The sequence below is a fragment of the Martes martes genome (genome assembly GCF_963455335.1).
Source record: "Martes martes genome assembly, chromosome: 17".
Taxonomy (NCBI): domain Eukaryota; kingdom Metazoa; phylum Chordata; class Mammalia; order Carnivora; family Mustelidae; genus Martes; species Martes martes.
In genome coordinates, this window is record NC_137905.1 from 14,358,616 (window position 1) to 14,380,706 (window position 22,091).

General features: G+C 43.9%; 1 protein-coding gene across 5 annotated transcripts; it reads right to left on the reverse strand.

Moving 5' to 3' along the window:
- Positions 1-4,204: 4,204 nt before the first annotated feature.
- Positions 4,205-21,300, reverse strand: ZNF821 (zinc finger protein 821). Of its 5 annotated transcripts, none has more exons than XM_080829575.1 (9): positions 21,020-21,300; positions 20,308-20,370; positions 19,028-19,115; positions 17,635-17,751; positions 10,797-10,922; positions 8,016-8,161; positions 7,246-7,350; positions 5,930-6,096; positions 4,205-5,165 (listed from the first exon to the last, which is right to left on the reverse strand). In XM_080829575.1, the coding sequence occupies exons 4-9, from the start codon at positions 17,672-17,674 to the stop codon at positions 4,511-4,513; spliced, it is 1,239 nt and encodes a 412-aa protein (XP_080685701.1). In that variant the 5' UTR covers positions 17,675-17,751; positions 19,028-19,115; positions 20,308-20,370; positions 21,020-21,300; the 3' UTR covers positions 4,205-4,510. The 5 variants fall into 5 exon arrangements, with proteins under 5 accessions (XP_080685701.1, XP_080685700.1, XP_080685703.1 ...); XM_080829574.1 differs by lacking the exon at positions 21,020-21,300 and adding an exon at positions 20,458-20,656; XM_080829577.1 differs by lacking the exon at positions 19,028-19,115 and having other exon boundaries at positions 10,778-10,922; positions 21,020-21,068.
- Positions 21,301-22,091: the final 791 nt, after the last annotated feature.

Sequence of the window (22,091 nt, forward strand, 5' to 3'; positions counted from 1 at the left end):
TCCAGGCTTCCTGTCCATTCTGAACTGTGCAAGTGTTACTTTATAGCAAAGTCATATTGAATAGGGATAGTATGAAATGCTGCTGGTGGGCTGGTGAATCCAAAGGGATGTGGCTTCAGTGCTTGTCCGGAGCCCTTAGGCTCCAAACACCTGACTGTCTTGAGGGAGAAGCAAACAGGTCTTATTAGTGGGCGTTTTCTATGTATTAACTGTTTTCCTTTGTGGTATCTTAAATCCTGTTTTTAAACATAAATGACGGGGAACCGAGCTAGGGCCTTTGTCAGCGTGCTAGGGTTAGGGTCATCTGGCTCCAGTTACGTGGATTCTGGGACTGAAGAGGGTTTGAAGTTTGACCGAAATAGCCCCTTGGTGGGGTTTAGTTTTATTTTTACCAGTGGACATCATAGGAGAGAAACAGGGTGGTGGTTTGATTTAAACCTGCAACACGCAGGCACATTGGAGAGTTGAATGATCACACTGGAGATGAAGGGTAGACATGAGCTGACTGGGAAAGGGCCTGGGTCCTTTGGAGTAAAGATACCTGATTAACTGAACTGGCCATGGAGATGAGGTCACAGTCTTAAGAGCAAGTAAATTGGGTAGAGGCTAAGTTTTAGGGAGACCGCTGGCCTCCTAGGGCTAAGTTTACTAAACCACACTGAAGCTACAGTACTTTCCAGATGGGAAGAAGTGTACACTACAGTTGAAGAGCTGGACTGTGCAAGGTTGGATGTTGACCAGGAACCTATTAGCCCTTTGCTGGGAAGCCTTCACCGTCCAGCTTCCCTGGGCTCGGGAGGGCTTCCCACATTATGCAATAATAAAATAAGCATCTGGGTCTTTGCAGCTATCAGTTGCTCTTTCAACTCTAGGGTCCATCTTTGGGCCAGAAACCTGATCTGGGCCTCGGATGACGCTGGCCCTCGAGATGCTAGAGTCGACTGCACTCTCTCCTTACCTGCAGACTATGCACAGTGCCTGGGGTGGAAGGAGGAGAGGTGGTGCGGTTTGCCCTGCTGAGCCTCCCCAGCAGGAACAGTAGTAATAAATGCACTTTTCACACTAAGGTTTCTTTATTAGTTCTTCTGTTAAGCCTAGATCCTCCCCCGGTAGGTTGCAAACTCAAAGTCTGTGTGATCCCAAAGCCATTCTACTGCAAATGCCCAGCAGTGAAGATGGCCTCAAATTGGGTTCCTGTCTGCAGTGTGTATGACAGCAGCCCATGTGCCTTTACCTATTGTCAAACTTGCAAGCATTTGTTTCTGTCTTTATGACTGTCACGGGGACTGAGGTTCTTCACAGAGTGAGCTGGTGATACCGTGGTTTTACACCCACTCCCTGGACAGGGAGTTTGCACGTAGTTGTGAGCTGTGAGTGGTTAGTGCATTGCTGGTATTGCTGAAGACAGGGTTCATCCCTCATTTGCTGGATACTCACACTCGAAAGAATACAGGTTGTGCTGGGAAGAGACTGACTGTACTCGTGGCAAACTTGAAGTATTAAAATAAGGCTGTCCCCTACAACCTTTCTAGTCACACACAGGATCCCTGTAGCCAAAACAGTATATGTTCCAGCTGCAGAGAGCAGACTGCTCTCAGCTTGCACAGCACCTTAGGGGAGGGAAGAATATATGGATAGGGAATGGGGTGGAGAAAGGAAAGTGGGAATGTTGTCATCGGGTGGCTTTAGGGTCCTGAGGAGTAAAGAAGGACTGCACTGGGGAGGTCTGGATGGATCTGATTTGTGTAGGAGTTCCCTGTAGATAAATTACTGATCCCCCAACTACTATCCCCAGTATGTAATGGCTGAATTAATATGTAATCAACTGCATTGTATCTAAAGCCTTAGAACTAGTCAGGTGCTCCCCCCACCCAGTACCATTTCTTACCCTCTAATCCTACCTGATCTTTAACAAAGCATTAATAATTCTAAGGATAATCTCTATTTTGTTGTGCTTTTTTGTAACTGTTTTAAATAAATCAATTTGTACTGTATATTTGTACTTTTGTGAGATCCTTTTTGCTGTTTTACCATTTTAAGTCTCTGTACTTGGCTACACACAGATTGTATTTTTATTGTTAATGCTCTTCTTATGGATACCTGCATTTAACTTGTGGACTATGTAAACACAATATATATCAATATCTATATATCTATATATCTATCTATATAAACTACTAGCTTTTCCTTTTGGTGTTTGCGCCTTCTTCTTATCCCAGCCTCAGACATTGGCTGTTGGGTGGGGGACAGAAGCCCTTCATGGGAGAGCTTGTAATGGCTAATAGTGCCCATCTTTATGTGGTGGGCTCTGACCAGATCTGCACATTCTGTTGGTGTGTCTTTCAGTGACCCGGAAGTCTACCTATAGACTTAGATAATAGTACAATCAATCACAAGGGCTTGTAGATGTCCTCACTCTGGCCTTTTCTCCAATTCTTTTCTTTCCTCAGGAATGCTGCCAAAAATTGTTGGAATACATCAGCTGCAATCATAGCTACTCCTTTTTTTTTTTTTAACTTAAAAAAAAAGATTTTATTTATTTGACAGAGAGAGAGAACGAGAGAGGGAACACAAGCAGGGGGAGTGGGAGAGGGAGAAGCAGACTTCCTGCTGGGCAGGGAGCCTGATGCGGGTGTTGATCCCAGGACCCTGGGATCATGACCTGAGCCAAAGCCCAACTGAGCCAACCACCCAGGCGTTCCTAAACTACTGCTTCTAAACTAGAAAGCTTGCCAGTAGTAAGAGGTGAAACACTCAAGATACAGGAGTGTGACTCAGATACATTCATTGAGTACTTAACAGGTGCCACAAACCATCCTAAGTTACATATATTAATAACTATATCATATTAATATATATTATATATTAATTATAGATTGATAGTCATTTGTTGCTCATACTATTATTTCCATTTTGTGTTTGGGGAAACCAAGACAGAGGTTAAGTAACTTGCCCAAAGTTAGTTTTTAAATGACAGTTCAGCTTTTTAAATCCAGGCATTGGGCTCCTGAGTTTGTATTAACTCCTAGTTTGCTGTGAAGATTAAAGAAGATAATCCATGTAATGTGCTCAGAATAATCTTTAACACATAGAGAGTGCTCAACCAACCGTTTTGAGGCATCCCGAGTAGGACTTCAGTATGGAGCTCTGTGACAGACAGACACTTGACTCAATTAAGTACTTTCTTTCAAATGTCCAGTACTTTTGAATAACTTATTAAAATTTTTATTTTCCCAGAACAGAAATCTTTCAGCCTGCCTGGTAGGAATTAACTGTAGCTCAGTGGTGGGAAGGGGGTCAGTTAACACTATTAAATAGCCTTAAACCTATGGAGGTCAGAGAGGAGTCCAAGTTTCCTTGTTATGATATTGGAAGAGGTCCACATTCCTGGCATAGTTATTTTTCTGGCTACAAGTTAACTAGGGCACTTCCTTCTGGACCTCAAGATCTATAATTATCTAAACTGTACACAATCTTTGGTGCAGGCTAAGGAAAGTTCTGTACTTGTTCTGTACCATCACAGACACTTTTTAGAAATGACCTCAGCTCTTGTCTCCTCCTTGGTTTGGCAGACATACAAACTGTCATTTTGCTCTGGCTTTGACCACTGTCAACTTGAGCTCTCGTCTCACCTTAATTCTGGATTTTTCTCAATGGGTGTTATCCTGTCTTGGCTCTGGGGTATAAATAAAAAGATGGATCATCTCTTCTCTCAAACGAGAGCTCCTCGGTACTATTGACCTTAGTATTAGAGCTGTTTTCTATGAACATATTCCTAAATGAAGGTGACTACTATCTATGATAGAGTTTTTAAAGTTTGACAAACTGAAATCTGCTGGGAAAAGTAGGCAATACCTAGACTGAATACTGCATCTCTTTAGAAAATGCCAGCTAGGAGGAAAGGCGTCTACTTCCGAGTTTGGAAAAGGTAAGCTACGTTTAAGTGGCTTTTGGGACCATAGCTGATCTTCATTACGGTTGTGGGAATGGACCCACAAAGTTAGCATCGGTTCTTTCTTTAATGTCATAGTTATGCCTCATTGACCTGTAAAGGCCCAAACAAGGGATCTCTGGGCCGCCTAAAATGAGGAGCACCCTCCCTTCAGAAGACAGTCTGTCAGAAGTCCCTGCCTAAAATTTTCACCCAGGGCTCTCCTAGATCACTTCATTTGCTAGAATGAAATGAAGAGAAAAGCAGAAAAAGGCCAGTAAAGATAAAATTAATTTATTTGCCCTCACAACTCCGTGGGCCGCACTGGGCCCCATAGTCCTATAAGCATGCCCTGCAGCAGTGGGCTGGGAGTCCAGTTCCCTGGAGTGCCTACTCCCTTGTCCAGAGCTGCCTTAATCCGGCTCCCTGCTGACCCCATCATCCTGCTCCCACATGCAAGAGGTGCTTAGGTCCACCTGCAGCAAACCCAGGCCTTCCTCTGGCAGTAAGGACAAGGCCTTGTGAGTTGGCTGTAGCACAGATCCCTGTGGACCTGGGTGAGCAGGAAGGCAGGCGGGTTCAGTGCAGAGAGCCACTGTTCTGCTCTTCAAAGGCCATCTTGCCCAGGAGCTGGCTGTCCAACTCCACCCCACTCACAGGTAGCTGGAAGAAGTTCATTTCGGCTGCTAAGGCTGCCATGGCAGAAGGGTCCTGGCCAAACTGAGCACGCAACATCATGTCCATTTTCTCCAGCCTCCTCTTGAGCCGCTTGGCTTCCCGCTCCCGGATGAGCCGGGCCTGCCTCTTCTCTGGGGTTTCATTGGCCCGCTTCAGCCTCATAGCCTCCCGATCCCGCTGCAGCCGGCGTGCCCGCTGCTCATCTGTCTCCTGCATGCGCTGCAGGCGTTTGGCCTCACGGTCCCTCATGCGCCTTACTTCCCGCTCCTCTGGGGTCTCATTGTCCCGCCGACTTTTCTTCGCTGTGCGCTCTCGTTCCAGACGCTGCAGCCGTACTTCCAACGGCTCATTCTGTCGGCGTAGGGCCCACTTGCGAACGCTGGGGGTCTGTGCTTCCAGTAGCTTACGGTAGGCAGCACAATTGTTGCACACAAGCAGAATTCCAGCAGGGTACACGGGAGGGCTAAAGGCAATGTCCTTCCCCTCAGCACTGGAGGGACCCTCACTATGGGCTGGGGGTAGGGATTCCATATTAAGTACTTCAGGGAGTTTCTCACTGGAACACAAAAATTTGGGTTGTTAGCGTCTCCTAGCAAGGCTCAGGTATACAGCTCTGACTTAACGCTTGTCCTACTAGGCCAGTTGCTCCACGTTCACCACTAGGGGTCAGATTTGAGTACTTGGGAGACCTCTGACCTCCCCCACCTCATACCTTCTCTGGGCTTGGGTGGTCTACCAAGTTTTAAAGCCTTCCTGGAGTTAGAGCCTGAGCCACCTGCCAGATATCCCCCACAAATGTGCAGGGTTCATTCCAACTGGCTGGTGGTGTTTCTAAGAGCTGTGCAGGGCAGTCCTACTGTGGAAATGGTGGTCCCTCTTGAGGTAGAGGCTGCCTTTAGGGGAGTCCACTGGCCCAACCCCTCCTGCCCTGGCCGACTCTGCATTGTATCCTAGGCAAATTTAACTAGGCCACAATTCACACAGTTCCAGCCCTCCTGGGACACAGTACAGACTGTGTCCTCACATCAGGGGCCTTTTAGCTCCCTGTAACTTCTCCAAGCTTTATCATGAATGTTATTGGACTGCCCCCCTCCAATATCTTTGTAGGTGAAAATATTACTCTAATAGGGAAAGAAATGAGAATCCATTGCCCTTTGGGGATATCTAATGGAACGGATATATTTATTGGCTTCATTACTTGTATTTCCAGAGTCCGTCACCTTTGCATTACCTATCTCTAGCCTTTCTTTTGATTTGGGAAAGCAGAACCCACACCCAGTAATTTGTTCCCAGAGCAAAGGGGTTAGGTGACCAGCTAACCTGTTAAACGTGGCATGGCTGGTAAAACGGGCTCCACACACAGCACAGTTAGACCTCTGGTCCTCCGAGTGGATTAGGAGATGACGACCCAAGGACCCTGGGGAGCTTAGGGCCCGGCCACAGACAGGACACATGTAGCTCTTGGCGCTCACCACTGCCGCAGTGTGCTGTAAAACAGAGCCTTCATCTGTCAGCTCAGGCTTCCTTTAAGGTAATCTACACCCACTTAGAAACTGCTCTCTGGGAAATGTCCCTTTTCCTTAGTCTCAGAACAAGGGATTTGCAACTATTCTCCCTGCTTAGCACCTGGAAAAGTAAGAGTCTCTTCTGTTAACGGCCCTTTAGAAGGGCCAGGCCAATCCGATTATTGTTCAGATTTCATTAGAGTTTTGACTATATTCTGGAACATGTGGCTGGCTTGTAAACAACAGAGCTCCAGAGCCAGAGCCCTCTTCAAAACCTGCAAAGAATTCATGGTTGGGATAATTTCTGTCTGTAGCCTCACACTGTGCAGGTACAGGTGCATATTAAGGGAGCAATGAAGGCCAAGTGTAGAAGCTGGCTAGGAAGACTGGTATCCAAAAGCATTTTGTCCTGCCTTTTCTTAAATCCTCTGAAAAACAATCTTCTAAAGAAAGGCTTCCCTTCATGAACCAACTATGTAAAACCCAGGCTGCCATGTGTGCTAACGCCTTTCTAATACAGATCACAAGGCAAAGGTGCTCTGCGACTGGATCAGAGAAGAAAAGAGCACAAAAAGCTTGTGTTCTTCTGATCCCCTCATTTATACTTTTTCTAGTATTATAGAAACATTTATGTTAACTCATTTTTTCTTCTTTAAAACAAGCCCTCATTATTAACAGACGTTAGTTTCTATTTCACTATTTAAAATATGCATTGAAGCACCTGGGTGGCTCAGTGGGTTAAGGGTCTGACTCTTGATTTCGGCTCAGGTCATGATCTCAGGGTTGTGAGATCAAACCCTGCACCCTGCACTGGGCTCCATGCTGGGTGTGGAGCCTGCTTAGGATTCTCTCTCCTCCTCTGCCCCTGCTCCACCTACCCCTAATCAATAAATAAATAAACAAATGTGCATTCAATAATTTGGAAAAAAAAATTTAATTTTCCGAGTGTGTCTGTCTGGGAACCCAGAACAGGTTTACCTAACACATTCCACTTATTCTTTAAAACGTTCTGGGGACTAGAGTGGAGTCTCACTGGAAGCAACAACCCAAGGTTCCCCTGGGAGCTGGAGGCAAAGGCTAAACAAGGTGCTGGCACTCGTGTTCTGGAGCGCGTGGCTCCCCAGCCCATACCTGGTACACATGAGCAATCAGCTGCTCCCGACTCCCACAGTCTAGCTGGCAGAGGGGACACTGGCAAAGTCCAAGTAAGGGGTCAGAATTCAAGTTCCCTGTGACCTGCAATTCAACAAGTAGGCAATTCATTAAGACTGTTTACCACTCTTTGCCCTGCCCCTACTTCTTTTAACAGGGTGTCCTGTTAAAAGGAACACAACCTGATATCACATGTTATTCTTAGGTTCCCATTATGGACTGAAGGGAAAAGTAATAGGGAAAGGGAATCACATTTACTCCTATCTTTATTTTCCCCAAGGCTTCCTGCCCTGAGGACACAGGGCAGCCCTAAGAGAGTTGATCTATCCCCCACTCCCCACAGTAAACTCTGCAGAGAGAAGATTAGCTTTCCTCCTGCTGTGCTTCTTGCAGGAATCCTCAGGAAACACATTAGAGAGAAGTTGGCACCTCAGGTAACACTCTGACTTATATTTGCAAGCATATTTAAGAGTACACTTCAGAAGTCGGCTGATAGTCTTGTAAAAGTGGATATTCTGTCTGGAAAGAAGTGGGGAAGCTGTACCTGGGTTAGTGATACGTGGAAGGATAGGAAAGCTGGTGTGATGAGAGCTGTGTGTGGGGTTTGGGTAAATGGAGCTGTGAAGGAAGAAAGTCTTCACATGAAGGCCTAGGAGACCACCAGAGGCAAGATCGTTACTGTGGATCAAACACATCAGAGCCAAGTAGAAGGGTTGGGGGTCCTGAATTCGGGAGCTGTTGTCACTTGCCTCATGCTCTGCCACTTCATTCCCACCAACAGGCTGTTCCGTATTTTCTAACTCTTTTTCCACTTTGACCACCCCTCCATCTTCCTCTGATGTGTGGGAAGAGACTTCATCTTGTGTGGTCTCCTCTTCATCACCCTCACTGTCACCTGGAACATACAAATTGGTCACTTGTTCTGATTTTTGCATGAATACATCTTGAGTTGCTTTCCATCTTAGAGTTTGTAGCTATAATGGAAAACATATTCAAGTCTTCCATAATGGAGTTTGTATCAATGTATAGTTGGTATAGCTGGGTACAAATCATGTTGGTGGAAGAGCTATAGCTATTGTTTATAATGCCATTTACATTAAAAGAGGAAATCTCAGGCAAAATTGCATTAGACAACAGTTACTGGGCCCTGTACGTTATCCTAAAAATAATTCTTACACGATTCCCAAACATCTCATACTTGAAATCACACCTCCCACGCACCTCACACCATGCTCATTCCCACAACACACCAACTCTGCCTTACCCACACTTCTCACTGATTCTATTACTTACTTTTCTCCATAACCCCCCTGTACAGTTTTTCCAGTGCCATCACATGTACTATTCTATTCTGAGTCCCACTAATCCTTTCTCTCCCAACAAACCCTAAGGCACACTTAAGAGAAAAACCAACAAATTTTTTTCTTTCTCTTATCAAGAAAGGAGGTAGTAGTGATGTCACCTTATAGGGAAAGGTTTGTTCAGTCCAGTGGAAAAAAGAGCACAGCAACCAACCTTAGGCCATTTGTTGTGCTACCTGACTCAGGGTGTTCTTACTCTGCTAGAAACTCAGAATTCTAGGCTAAATAAATCCACTGTTTCTGTTGGTTCTCTGGATTACCTGACAGATAACTGACTGTATTAAGTGAAGGGAACAGGTCATTCTTTAGGATGAAATATAATTTCTTGTGACTAAAGTAAGAATTGAGTTTGTTTTCATTTAGGGGGTAGGATGTGGCTATGGGGGAGTGGTCTGCCTGTGACTGGGGGAATCTGCAAGGTTTTTGTGGGCTGATATTTTCCCCTATTACTTATAAAATGGTAGGGGAAAGATTAAAAAAAAAAACACAATAAAAAAGGGAATTTCTAAAAGGGGAAAAAAGAAGTGCTAGTACCTTGAAGATCACAAGAAGAGCCAAGTCTAGGTAAGCTGTGAGACTCCAGCCCCAACCCAACCACACTAAGATCCTGGATTCCTGGGCCTGACTATGAGCAAGAGAAATACAAGGTAGACTTTCACCTGTGAGACTCAGCTTTCCCAGCTAACTAATGCTTCTTGTCTTCTCTCTACTACTACCTTGTGTAATTCTGAAATCCACCAGCATCTAGGCAAAACTGATTACATTCCTTTTCTTCATAAGAAAATCTAACCAAATCATCTGCTAGTAGTTACATATGTCTCTATTAGATATTCTACTTGTTTGGTGGACTGGATTTGGGCCCTGTATGCCTTATTCCCTAGCCCAATGCTTTCATCTGAATTTATATGAATAATGAAGGACTGGAACAGATTAAATCATACCATATTTTCTCACCAGTTTATTTGGAATATTTGTAAACTTAGTAAGACAACATTGTATCAGACACATTACATGAGTGATGAAAAAATTCAAACATATCTCTACTAAAATGATGTTTACAAAATAAGTATGCCATCTAGAGGGACGATGCAGCTTTTCCAGAATGGAAGCCTATTAGACTTTATAGATGTTGCCATTCCTATCCTGTTACTCAAACTGGTAGCTCCCACAGGTTTTCTAGAAATCTTTGGTTCATTTTTCTTTGCTATTAGATGCTAAATTATTATTGTTTTTTTGTTGCTAAGTTATTACTTAGAGTGGAAACTGTAGTTCCTAGAAGGTGCTGAATTCTTTCCTTCTTTATTCTTCAATCCCAAATGTGGAGAAAAATTTAAAAATGTCACTCTGAATTGACAGTAATACCAACCAATATCAGATGGATGTGATTAGTAAAGTAAGGAGATCATCCTAGGAAATGACACATCTCAAAATGTGTTTGTTCAGGCAGCTCACGGAACAGATGATCTGTGAGGCTCAGCTAGTTACCAGCCACTGTCTTTTCCATCTCTTTCCAGGGATTTACTTAGGACTTGGTGTGGGAAGACTTTGACTTTAACATTTTACTCCTTTCTAAAAATTCCATTAAAAAAATTTTTTTTTTCCTAAAGTAATCTCTGTACCCACTGTGGGGCTCAAACTCACAGCTCCAAGATCAAGAGCTGCCTGTTCTACCGAGCCAGCCAGGTGCTCTGACTTGGACTTCAGCACTTTATATGATGCATAATCTCATTGGTAAGGAAATCCTCTTATATAACATTATAATGAAATCTCAAGCAAAAATTTCATTAATGCCACTCTTACATTTTGTTAATTATAAGTAAATAGATTCTAGGAGACAGAGATTCTTTTCAGTTGACCTAACTCAGGGACAGATTGAGCACTAATAATCCCTATGCCCCTGTCTATCACAGTCATCACAAACCTATCTCTGTATGGTACTGCACCAAGTAAGCAGTCCATGAGTTAAAAAAAAAAATAATACTAAACCTGTCCTCTCTCTGGACAAGCATATGCTCATACACCTTAGAACATCTTTGGGAACACTGAGGATCCACAAATCTTCTTCTTCATATCTTCCTCCCAACCCCCATGCACAATCCCCAGAGCACACACACTCTGATAATTCTTCTCCCATTGCCCTGAGTCATTACCAGAAGGTGCAGAACTCACTGCTACTGGAGTCCTGATCTCTTAGTTGTTGGATAGCTTGTCGCTGACTGCCAAGGTCTCCAGGAAAATCAGTTTTCATCATCGCCTGGCGGGCTTGCTCTTCTAGCCCAGCAAATACTTGATCCCCTGGTGGTCACAAGGAAAAATAGTCAGGCCACCAGCTGGGCAGCATGTATCCCCAGGGAAGCTGGTTGGAAAGTCAGACCATTCAAAGGTAGGAGACAGGCAGGTACCCCATGGTGGGGTCATCCATCACTAAGTCAGCTTGCCGCCTCCTGGAGTTCTGGGCACTGCTACTCTTCCTGGGCAGTAAGCCAGATGCTCTAGAAAGCATCACTTGCTTAAATCCTCCTAATCTTGACTCCTTTCAAAAGGTAATCAATTTCTACTTTACAAATTTAACTTCAGAATCTCAATTCCATTTATAACCTTCCATCAGGATTGGCGAGAGAGGCAGAAGAGGCAAAGTGATAGGATGATAAAGATAGGGCAACAAATCTGGGCACAATCTCTGATTCTTAGTATACTAACACTATGGCCCTGGCTCAGTGTCTAGCTCTGACTACAAACAAGTGCTTCAACTAACCCTTCCAATAACAATCTCTCTAATCTCATATTCAGCCATCTTCTTTCCAAGGCATGCTCTGGAAGTTCTTCCTTGACTCTACTTCTGTGTCTGTCAGAATTAACCACAAGCAAATCAACAACTGGCTGAATAGGAGATTAAAAGAACAGGTAATACATGAACTCATTTTTGCTGAGGAACAAACTCCCTGAAAGACGGCAACCAATTTGCAACAATATTTTATTAGTTTCCTTGGTCAATGTGGTCTGTTTTCTTTTTTTGTATGGAATATCCAAAAGCCCTGGACCTGTCCTTGGTTATGCATTTAGTTTCAATGAACTCTGCCTAGAATCTGTGTGGTTGTTGAAGAGTTAACATTTAAGTGCTCTTTTATTTCCAAGAGGTCAGGCAGAAGCAGAAAAGAGAATTGGGTTTCTCGAGGTTTCCATTATCTCAGTCAGAGTGGAAACTACAGTCCCCATTCTCCAGCCACCAAGAGAGACTAATAAAAAGCCCTAGTGAAATGTCTGACAATAGGCCAGGCGCTTTCTTAATGGAGAGAAAGGAAAGTAAACAGGCTCGGATTCCAAGACAGGATACAATGAGGTAGGAGAAATGGTCAGTTGACTTGTGTTATAAGTCCTTGGGCAATGAAAGAACTGACATGAAGTAGGCTTCATGTGATTCACTTTAGGCATTTGTTCAGCAAAAATTCAGTGAGCATCCATATGCTAAGTGTTAAACACTAATAATTACTATTTGGTTTGTCCTAGTTCCAGGCTCTATGTTAAGTGCTTTATAATTTCTGTCTTAAAGATTCTCTGCAAAACTCTATGTGTTAGGTATTCTTCCTACCCATACTTTATGTAAGAGAAAACTCAGGTTTACAGGAAAGCAAAGTATTTGAACCCAGGTCTGTACAGCTCTAAAATCCATATTTTAAACTGCTTTCAAGCAGAGATGTGAGGTTAGATGGTTCACCAGAATGATTCTGCTGAAAACAAACACTTATCTCTGTGAGAAGAATGGTTCTGATCATAGCGATAATGTTACCTTTGTACCATAAGACTCTGATGCTACACCTCAAATACCAAAGTAACATTCTCAGGGCCAGTAATTGACAAAGGGACCTATCATTTTGATGGTTCTGATACCCTGTGGTAAGTTACCATGCTGGGGCTACTCTGATCAATACTGTGAGTGGGAGTAGAGGTGTTGAGGGTTCAAGTGAACTTCTAGCCACAAAGCCCTCCAGTAAAAGAAAAATAAGCAGCTTTAAGTCCATTTTAAAAACATCACAATCACAAACCGGGCATAAATTACTGCTAGAGAAGGCAAATAGTGAATTCTATTATAGCACCTCCTCATTCTTTTTGCAGAAGAAAAATACTTTTCTTCATGGTGGTTGTACCGTAACCACAAGGCCATGGCCAAGTGGACTAGTTACTGAATTCTTTTGGATAGATGCGTGCTTCCGGACGTGGAAACTATGGGCAGAAATGGCCCTAAGGGACACATTATATACCAGCAGATAATTATCAAGGGGCAGACCATTCTCATCAGTGACACTTCTCATCTCTAAAGAAACCTACTTGGAAACAAACTAGGTTTATAACATATGAAGAATACTTTTTTCCCCCCTTAATTACCAATGGTAATTACCATTGGATTAGTAGAAGGGCATCTAAAAGTATGACTTTCCAGATCAACTAGTAATTCAGTTTAGACCCACAAACTTGAGCTCAACATTTTTGTCTATTGATGTTGTCTAATATTTAGGCCTTCACAGAACAGAGAAGAGTCTATCTAGAAGATGTCCCTATCTAGGACTTTTGCTGGCAATCTCACTTAGGATTGTTGGAATAAATTAATTCTGTTATTCCTTTTTGGCGTTTGGAAAGAAAAACTGTGCTCTTCTATTTGGTTCTATTCCTGACTTACAAAGGCCAATGGAAACTTTATTCCTTAGGGCTATTCCTATCAATATAAAGCAAAATATATAAAAATCATTAGAAAAGTGATTTTGGCTTATCTCATAGGAGAAGGTACATGAATGATCCTCCAGTAGTCACTATTTACCTAAGCTCTAAATCCCACTCTCCAGAATTATCCTTTCATAAAAAGATAGTGATACCTTTTACATACCTAAAAGTATGTCATAATAACTCAAGTCAAATGGGATCCATAGAGATACAGGTGCTTAAGAAGTGTTACATAATTGCCTGCTTTTATAATGCTGAATTATTATTTCCTTCTATCTTGAGACTATTGGAGTAGGTTAAAAAAAACCTCAGGTCTCTAGATATTAATGTAGGGCAACCATCTTATTTAACATGGGTATTTATTTGTCTATTAATAGTTGAGAACAAGTCATCTAAGCTCTACAGTAAAAATGAAGGTGCTAGCTCTCTCTTTTTTTTGGCAGGGGGTGGGGTATGAAATCAAAACACTGTTTGATTTGGTTAAGGTTTTTCAGACCAGACAAGAACAAGGCCATTCTAGCAAGTCTGTAGAACAGACAAGAAGCCTGGGATGAAAGTTACTAGAAAGGCAAAGATTTTACAATTCTCTGTATTGAGTCCTTGGTGCAATTAAATAAATGCAATTTCTGGCTGACTAAAATTAAGAAAAGCAAAGCAGCTGAAAAAAATTCTAAGAGAGCAGATGTCATATTAAGAAAAAAATGAGCTAATCTTGGGAATGAGGAGCTTAGGATTCCATTCCAGCTGACAGTCTCTAAAACCTAAGGTGCTACCACATGCTGGGAACACAGCCATTTACCTCACAAGGATGCTGACAGAACGAACAAGGACAAAACAAGTTGTGCTTTTTGGAAGAGAAGGGACTTTAAAGGCTTTTTTTCCTACTTGTCTGTAAAAGCCGAGAAGCCTTTACTGAAGTTCAAAGTTTTTAGTTTTGTTTGTACTTTGCAATCTGAAAACAAAAGTGTCTGAAGAAAAAGTTTTTCTTAAGGAAAAAAAAAATTTTCCTTTTCTTAGTGGTTTGCTTGGCATAAACACCAAATGAGAGTGTACAAGGGACTCTATTTTCAACCTCTCTAGAAACAGCTAACAGAAACTTGTACTCAGAAGGAGGTGAGATGAGGAAGGTCTAACAGTCCATCCACAGTTTCTCTGAGACTAACAATTCTGGGCTTTTATTCAGAAAGCTCTGTGTCAAATCTGTTAATGAACTGAACAAACTATACACGAGTATGCCTGGATGTTTCTGGGGAAAGGAGAAATCATGACAGTAATTTAGATACAGAGACAGTCCTGAGGAAAGCCGAGTAACTGTCAGTGCAGCCTGCCCGTTGGCTTCTAAAGTGGATCTGACAAATGCTGTCAGGCTGCAGCAGTGGGATTCTTAATACATTCTTTGAGGCGGGCTTTGAGCTTCATGCCACACAATCTCCTTCCCAGAAGGCAGATGTAATGGAGCTCAGCCATTACTCTACTCAAGTGCCGACTGGCTTTAACATTTCAGCAAAGCTTGTGCAGACATTCTCGCCTCCCAGACCTTGAGTCCATTCCATTTACTTTAAATAGATGAGCAGCATTAAATTCAATACATTCGACTGGTTCCATTTCACTGCAAGGAAATAGGAGACTCCAGTGGCCAGAAGACTGAATTTACCTATTCCTACTTGCCATTATTGTCATGGGCAATGAGAAGATGCCCTTTTGAAAAAGGTAGGATTGGCTTCAGTCCCTGCATAGTCATTAGGTAGAAAGTCCTGAGACACCAGCAAACCTCAGTGTCTTTTCTTCTTTAGTCAGGCTTAGTCCATTACTTGAGAAGCCTCCACGGTTCCCTACCCAAATGCATCACAGCCCTTCCCTGGGGGTCTGCTTTTTAGTTGCATGTGAACATTTCTGTTCACAGCCCTCTAATGGTCCCCAGCACAGAGCCCGCACAGTTCCACCCACTCTGCCACAATACACTGTTCACTCATTCTGGAAATGGTATTTCTGCCATTGTGTATGTGTGATACTCTCTTCTCCATGGCCTGTGTGTCCCTCTGTTTTCTGACCTAATACCAGCTCATCCTGCATTCGGCTATGGTGGGAATAGAGTCAGCGGTCAGATGTAAGCTCTGTGGACACAGGCACGGACCATACGGGCCTTCACTGGCTTCTCCTGGCCTCATCACAATCATGCCATCATGTCCACCAGCTACTCGCCTTAAATCTAACCAAGTCTTTTTGGACAGGTGCATTTACAGGTAAATGCCCAACTCCTGTGACTGCCTTATTTGTCAACACCTCATCTCTGCTAAAAGTACCTTTCCTGCCCTGCCTTCTTGGGGTCACATCTGTGTCTCTTATTAATACTCATTTTCAGCCAGAGAGAAGACTATCCTCCTAAACTTCTGGGTTGGATTACCTAGGCTAGAGATACTGCTCTTGACAATCCTCACATTCAGGCCTACCACATTTCCACTGTTGTAGCAGCAATTTCTAAGCCCTGCCTAAACCACTCATTCACCTTTGTATTAAAGCAGACTTCCACTGCCACCTATTCCAGAATATACTCCTAGAAACATCAGACTTGTTCTCTTATAAAACCTTCCCAAGACTTAAGTTGAAGAATTATTGTATATGGAGGTCTGCCACCCTAATCTCATTAACCTATACAATGTTAAAGTCCTCCTAATTCCTCTGTTCGAACTGTTTCCTCTCTCTCTTGAAATTACCCAATAAGGTACATAGTACCTGACATCCGGTGTGTTTTTAATAAATTTTAATCCTCTTATCTTAAACTCCTTGACTAATGTATTCTCCCATATGTAGAGTTCTTTCCTCAAGAAAAAACCTGTCGTAATCATGCCACTGAATTCTCTTCAGATGTTGCTGTACCTTTTTTAGTCAGTCCTCCATAATAATAGGGTGCTATTTAGCTCTTTTAAAAACATTTGGGTGAGGATGCTCATCTGCCCAGATCATAGGAAATTGGTTAATTCCATCAAATCTGCATAGTTATATTGTTAAAGAAACAGTTTTGAATATCCTCTATTATAAGCAGTGCTAGAAGTAGAGAGGAATAGCAGGAAATAAAAAAAGGACATAGTCTCTTTCTAGAATTCTGTAGTCTAATTGATGAAATAAAACACACATATAAAACTGGTGAGAAACAATGCAAGACAATAATGCATACCTGGTTTTCCTGTTACTAGTCTTTCTCTCATGTGATTCATCCCATATTCTGCTTCATAGTCCCTAAAACACTACATTCTAAATGTCAATCCACATGCTCTGCTCGAAAACCTTCAGTACCTCCCTATAGTCCACAGTATATAGTATGAACTTGGACTGGTCTTCAGGCCTCTACAATATAGAATTTAATATCTCCAACCTCATCTTGTGTCCTATGACATCTGGATAAATAAAACTTCTGCTTCATACAAAGTCTCCTTATCGCCTGAACATATGCATCCCTTCTTCTTTTTTTTTTTTTTTTAAGATTTTATTTATTTATTTTAGAGAAAAAGAGACACAGGGAACACAAGTGCAAGTGGAGGGAGGGGCAGAGGGAGAAGAGAGAATTCCAAGCAGACTCCAAGCTGAGCATGGAGCCCAGTGTAGGGCTCAATCTCATGACCTAAGATCACAACCAAGCCAAAATCAAGAATCAGATGCTTAGCCCACTGAGCCATCCAGGCGCCCCTGTGCATTCTCCCTTATATCTTTGCTCACATGATTTCCCCTACTGATTTTATCTCTTCCTTCTTCCTTTTTTAAAAAGTCCACTTCCAGGTGCCTCGTTAGCGCAGTAGGTAGCGCGTCAGTCTCAAAAAGTCCACTTCCTACCTTCTTAAGGCCCAGTTCAAGTTCACAGTCTAGGGCCTCTTCCACAAAGCATTCCCTCCTTCCTCAGTCCATGGAACTCACTCTCTCCCCTTAACTTCTGTCGTACACACAGTCTACAGCACCCCTATATGGCACTCAGCATATACTATCTTGTGTTTTTAGATATTATTTTACGTATCTGTGGCTACATTATAGCCTTATATATCCTTACATTGTTTTATAGCCCTGGCATCTAGCACAAGGCTTTGTACAGATATCCTATAAATGTTTGTTAATATGATCAAGTACACCTACTAAAACAGGTTTCTAACACCTCCAGCAACCACATTTTAAAATCTTGTTCAAACTCTTTAACCCTATTTTCCTTCACAAACTACTGTGAGCCTTTCACTTAAATTCAGATGACTCTCTCATTTCAACCCTTAATGTACCCAGGTTCCAGAAGACAAAACCCAGTACTCACAGTGAACTTTATTCGGATTTGTCTGTTTCCGACGGGACATGTTTCCCTGATCTGAGAGCTCTGGCCTTTCCCAGTTTCACAACTGGATATGTTACTACCTCCTTGCAGGATGCTGACCTATAATAAAAAGGATATTGTTAGCACATGTCATTTCTTCCAGAAATTAGACAAAATTAAAATAAAAGAAGACTTTAAAAAATAGTTATTGAGCATATAAAACTCACCAGTTATAAATAATAGAATTTAAAAAGAAAGGAATGAATAGATCTCTAGCACAACATCAAGATCCCAAGAAGTTTAAGAGGGGACTCCTTCAAAGGATTTAGAGAATTCCACTCTAAATCTATCTGTGGAATCCAGAATACTATTAAGTGATCATGATCAAGGTCAGAGGATAGAACAGGAAGCAAAAAACTCAGGCAAACAGCTTCAGAAGCACTGCAGGCTCAAAGGGATAACCCCCGTGAATGCAAAAGGAAGCAAAAGGGGGTGGCAGCTCACGTATTATACGCCCACTGGAAGTCAGGCCCTGCAATCTGCACAAATGGGAGCCTCCAGATGTTTTTTTCAAAAAGCTATCTTGTCTGGAGGTGACAAAGCATCCCATCCCTGTGAGACCGAAAATGTATCAAAATTTTAGGCATCTATAAATGAGATCAACATGGAAAATAGAGCCTTTATCTAATGGGGTACGCACAGTGCTGAGCACTGTGGATGACAGGGCACTAAAACCAATTAGGCTTCCAATGTTGAAGATGAGCTCTCACCAGAACAGCCAGATGCCATCCACACTGTTGCTAATTCAACACCCCAGTGTAGAACATAAATCTGGCCCTGCTCACATGCTTTGGAGTGGCGGTCAAATTTAATAACTTTAGTGCCTCCTTTCAATTCAGCCTCTATGTAGCAAGAGATCAGTGGGAAGAACAAAGAGAAAAGCTCCCCAAATGAGAAGTGCTGCAGAGACCTGCATCTGCTTCCCTGAAATTGGAGGGAACAGACTCCTAAGCCTGGAGGTTCCTGGTTAGTTTATAAGAAAGACTTTCCCAGCAGTAAGTGTTGTTAGAGAGTCTGAAATGGATTAGTAGTGAAAACTAAAATTTTCTATGAAAGCACAGTGAATAAACAGATTAAAAAGAGAGACTGCCTTTCCTACCAAAGACAAGAATATGGATCTGATCACCCTCTAAGTTTTCTTTCAGTTCCTGCATTTTCAAACTGTACTTACATTGAATAAACAAGTAGTTCAATGCCTTACAAGGCCTTATGAGAAGCACTGCTAACTATACTTTGCACTGCAGTTAGTGAAGACTCATCTCCAGTTATGCCAACTAACTCCTCAGCGTAGCTAGAAAGGACCTCAGACCTGTAATCAGATCCTGCCTCCCCTTACCAAAAGAAGAAAGAAACCGCAAATGGCAAAGACAGGCCTCCACAGGAAGTGGCAAAGGAAGCAGCTTTCGGGCAGTCTTCTATCATATCTGCATATCAAACATAGTTCTTTTTCAGACCTTAAATTAAACAACAACAACAACAGCAACAAAAAAAACCAACCAACAACCCCAGCTTCAAATGCATACAGTAAAAATCAATGTTAACTAGTTAGAGGGCAGTATGTATTCCTGTTCTAAGTTTTGTCTGCCTAGGCCATTTCTTTCTAATCACGTAGTTACTTTATTAATGGAAGCAGTGAAGGCATATTCACTTTGGGTCTTTTCCTATAACTCTGTGGAATCACAAAGTAGAAAGTTGAATAAAATGCAGATTGTCTATCATTTTTTCCTAAAATTTGCAGAGCTACACCTCTCTATTATATAAGGGAAAAAATGAAATATTAACTAATCTTTAAATTTTCTCTCTTCATCAAGATTAGAAATTGAAACTGAGATAAAAGTAATGACGATCCTTCCAAATGAAGACCAAATAACTTGAGACAGGCTCAATTCAGATCATCTTGGTGAGGTAACAGTTCAATACTAAAGCTACAAGTCAGAAACACAGATGAGTATCTGCATAAATAGGCAGTGTCCACTCCACTTCACAATCCTCCTAGTGGCCGAATGGGGAACTGACCAGATGGTACCCAATGGGACTTCACACCTGAGGGATTAAGGGAAAAAACAGGAAAACACCCCTTCCTCCCTCAAAAAAAGAAAGCCCGTGGAGTCGTGGACTCTAGAAAATATAAAAAAAAAAAAAGAAAATACACACATAAGCGGCAATGTAAGTGCATTCTTGACTATACAGCAAGATCTCAGAAGTTAGACAACAGTTTTATAGGCAGTAAAAGCTAAAATTCATAGACACATTGCCTTAAAGATCACGCATTCAGTTTTACTTTTAACACTGCCTCAGTTCCCAAACCCGAATCTAAAACCAACACAAAAATGTAAATGGAGAGCCGCCTGAACATCACCATCTGGAAGAAAAAACGGGACAGGAAGAAAGGTAAACGGTGAGATGCAGGTTTACAAGGGGTTCCATGTAAAAAGGAAGGAAAATTTGTCTTTAGACCGAGGTTATGAGTCCTTTGGAGGGGGGCCAACATCTCCCCTTAACATTGTCCCTGCTCTCTCACAGGTGTTAGGTTGCAGCTTCCAGAACACACCACAGACTTGAGCATGAAAAAAACAGGTGAAATCCAATCTTTAAAAAAAGAGGGTGCACTCCCACCTCCAGCTCTGGTGCAGTTCCCACGGAGCAAAGTAAACTCGCCTGAATCCCAGTGATTTTTATCTGCCAAAAGGGAGAGGACAAGAAAGCCGGTCACGTAGCTGCCTCACTGACCCTGTTCCCACTTTCTTTGGTCTGGAGCATGTGTACCGAGATGGTCCTTTTGGCTTCTCCAAGCATGAGCACAGGTAGATTCCCAGGAATTATCGACAAAAGCCAGAGGTCTTCCGAGGCGGCTCAGACAAACCCTCAGACGACACAGTCTTCTCAGAAATCTAAATTTAGAAGCCGTTCTGCGAGACCGCGACGCGGGACTGACACCCGGGTCTGCACTCCCACGCCCATCCTCCCCCTCCCCCGGCTCCACCCCAGCCTGTCAGACGCCGGGGCCGCCCCGGCTGTGCCCGGCCCTGCCCGACCTGGGCCCACCGCGGGAGGGCGGCGGCGCGGACGCCCCTCCCGCGCCCAAGAGCGCCAGAGGGACTGAAAGAGGAACGGCCGGTGGTGAGCCAGCCGGGTCCGGCCTCGTCTCAGCAACCCGGCGCTGAACGAGCGTCCGCGCCTGGGCTGCCCCCGCCCCCCGGCCAGAGCAAGCCGGAGCCCCCTCCCCAGACACAGACAAAAGGACCGACAGCCGGCAACAAGGGGGAGGGCGAGGAGCCCCTGCATCCTCAGCCTAACCCAGGAGGGAAGGAGACGGGGTTCTTTTTACCCGGCGCCTCGGCGCTCTGCGGCGCTCCGCGTCCGTGGGCCCCGCCTCCGGACAGACGGACCGCCGGACAATGGGCCCCGGACCGCAGCTCTGGCTGGCCGGGCCGGGGCTCTCCGGGACTGAGCCCCGGCAGGCGGAGGGCGGCTTCGAGCCAAGCCGGTGGCGGGGAGCCGAGGGGCGGCGCTGCAGACGGACAAAGCCAACGGCAGACAGACAGACGGAGGGGGAAAAGATGGCGACGCGGGCGGCGGGAGCGCGCTGGTCGCGCACCCGCAGCCAGTGGGGCGCGTGCACGAGCCTCTCCTCTCCCCCTCCCCCTTCTGAGGGCTGGTCCCCCTCCCCGCTCCCCAGGCGCGCGCCCGGCGGCGTGGGCGGGGCTAGAGGGGAGAGGGGGTCTGGGGAGGCGGGACTTAAGGGAGCATCCAATCACAGACGTGTGAGGGGGGCCTCGCCTCCATCCTCGCGCCCCGGGGACCACGCAGCTTCGCCTCCTCTTCGGTCTTTCTTCATCCAGGTTAGCCCCTCAGCTCCCCTATCCTTTCCTGGACCTGACAGTCACCTCAGATACTGTTTTTTTACCCCACCGTTGAGTTTAGCCACAAAACCCACATCCCCCAACCACAGCTCCACCGCAGGCTCCCCCTCGCCTTAGCCCTACCTTAGTCTCTCCCCCAACCCAAACCCTCTTCCCTTGGTTCCCCCTACAATTCGCGGTTTTTTCGACCCCCAAGGCATTTAATGTGACCGAGACCTAGGGGCCACGGACCTTTGTGGGAGGGGCCAAGTTCTGCTGTCAGAATCTCAGAAGAGAAAAATCTTTACATTTCTTTTAGGCGTTTAAGTCTCCAACATAATTGTTAACTAGTAAAATAACAGTAGCTGTAGACCTAGGGGCGTAAGGTACAGAGTAACGGTTAAGTGGCACGGTTGCCACTTAAGGAGCATTTGGGGCAATTGAAAGTAGTTAGACTCATTTCCTAATAAGACACCTCCTTCCCTTGTCATCATCCCTATTTCCTCACTGCTTTTCCTTTCCCTCCTTTTATCCTGTCTTCTTGTGGAATGCCTAAGA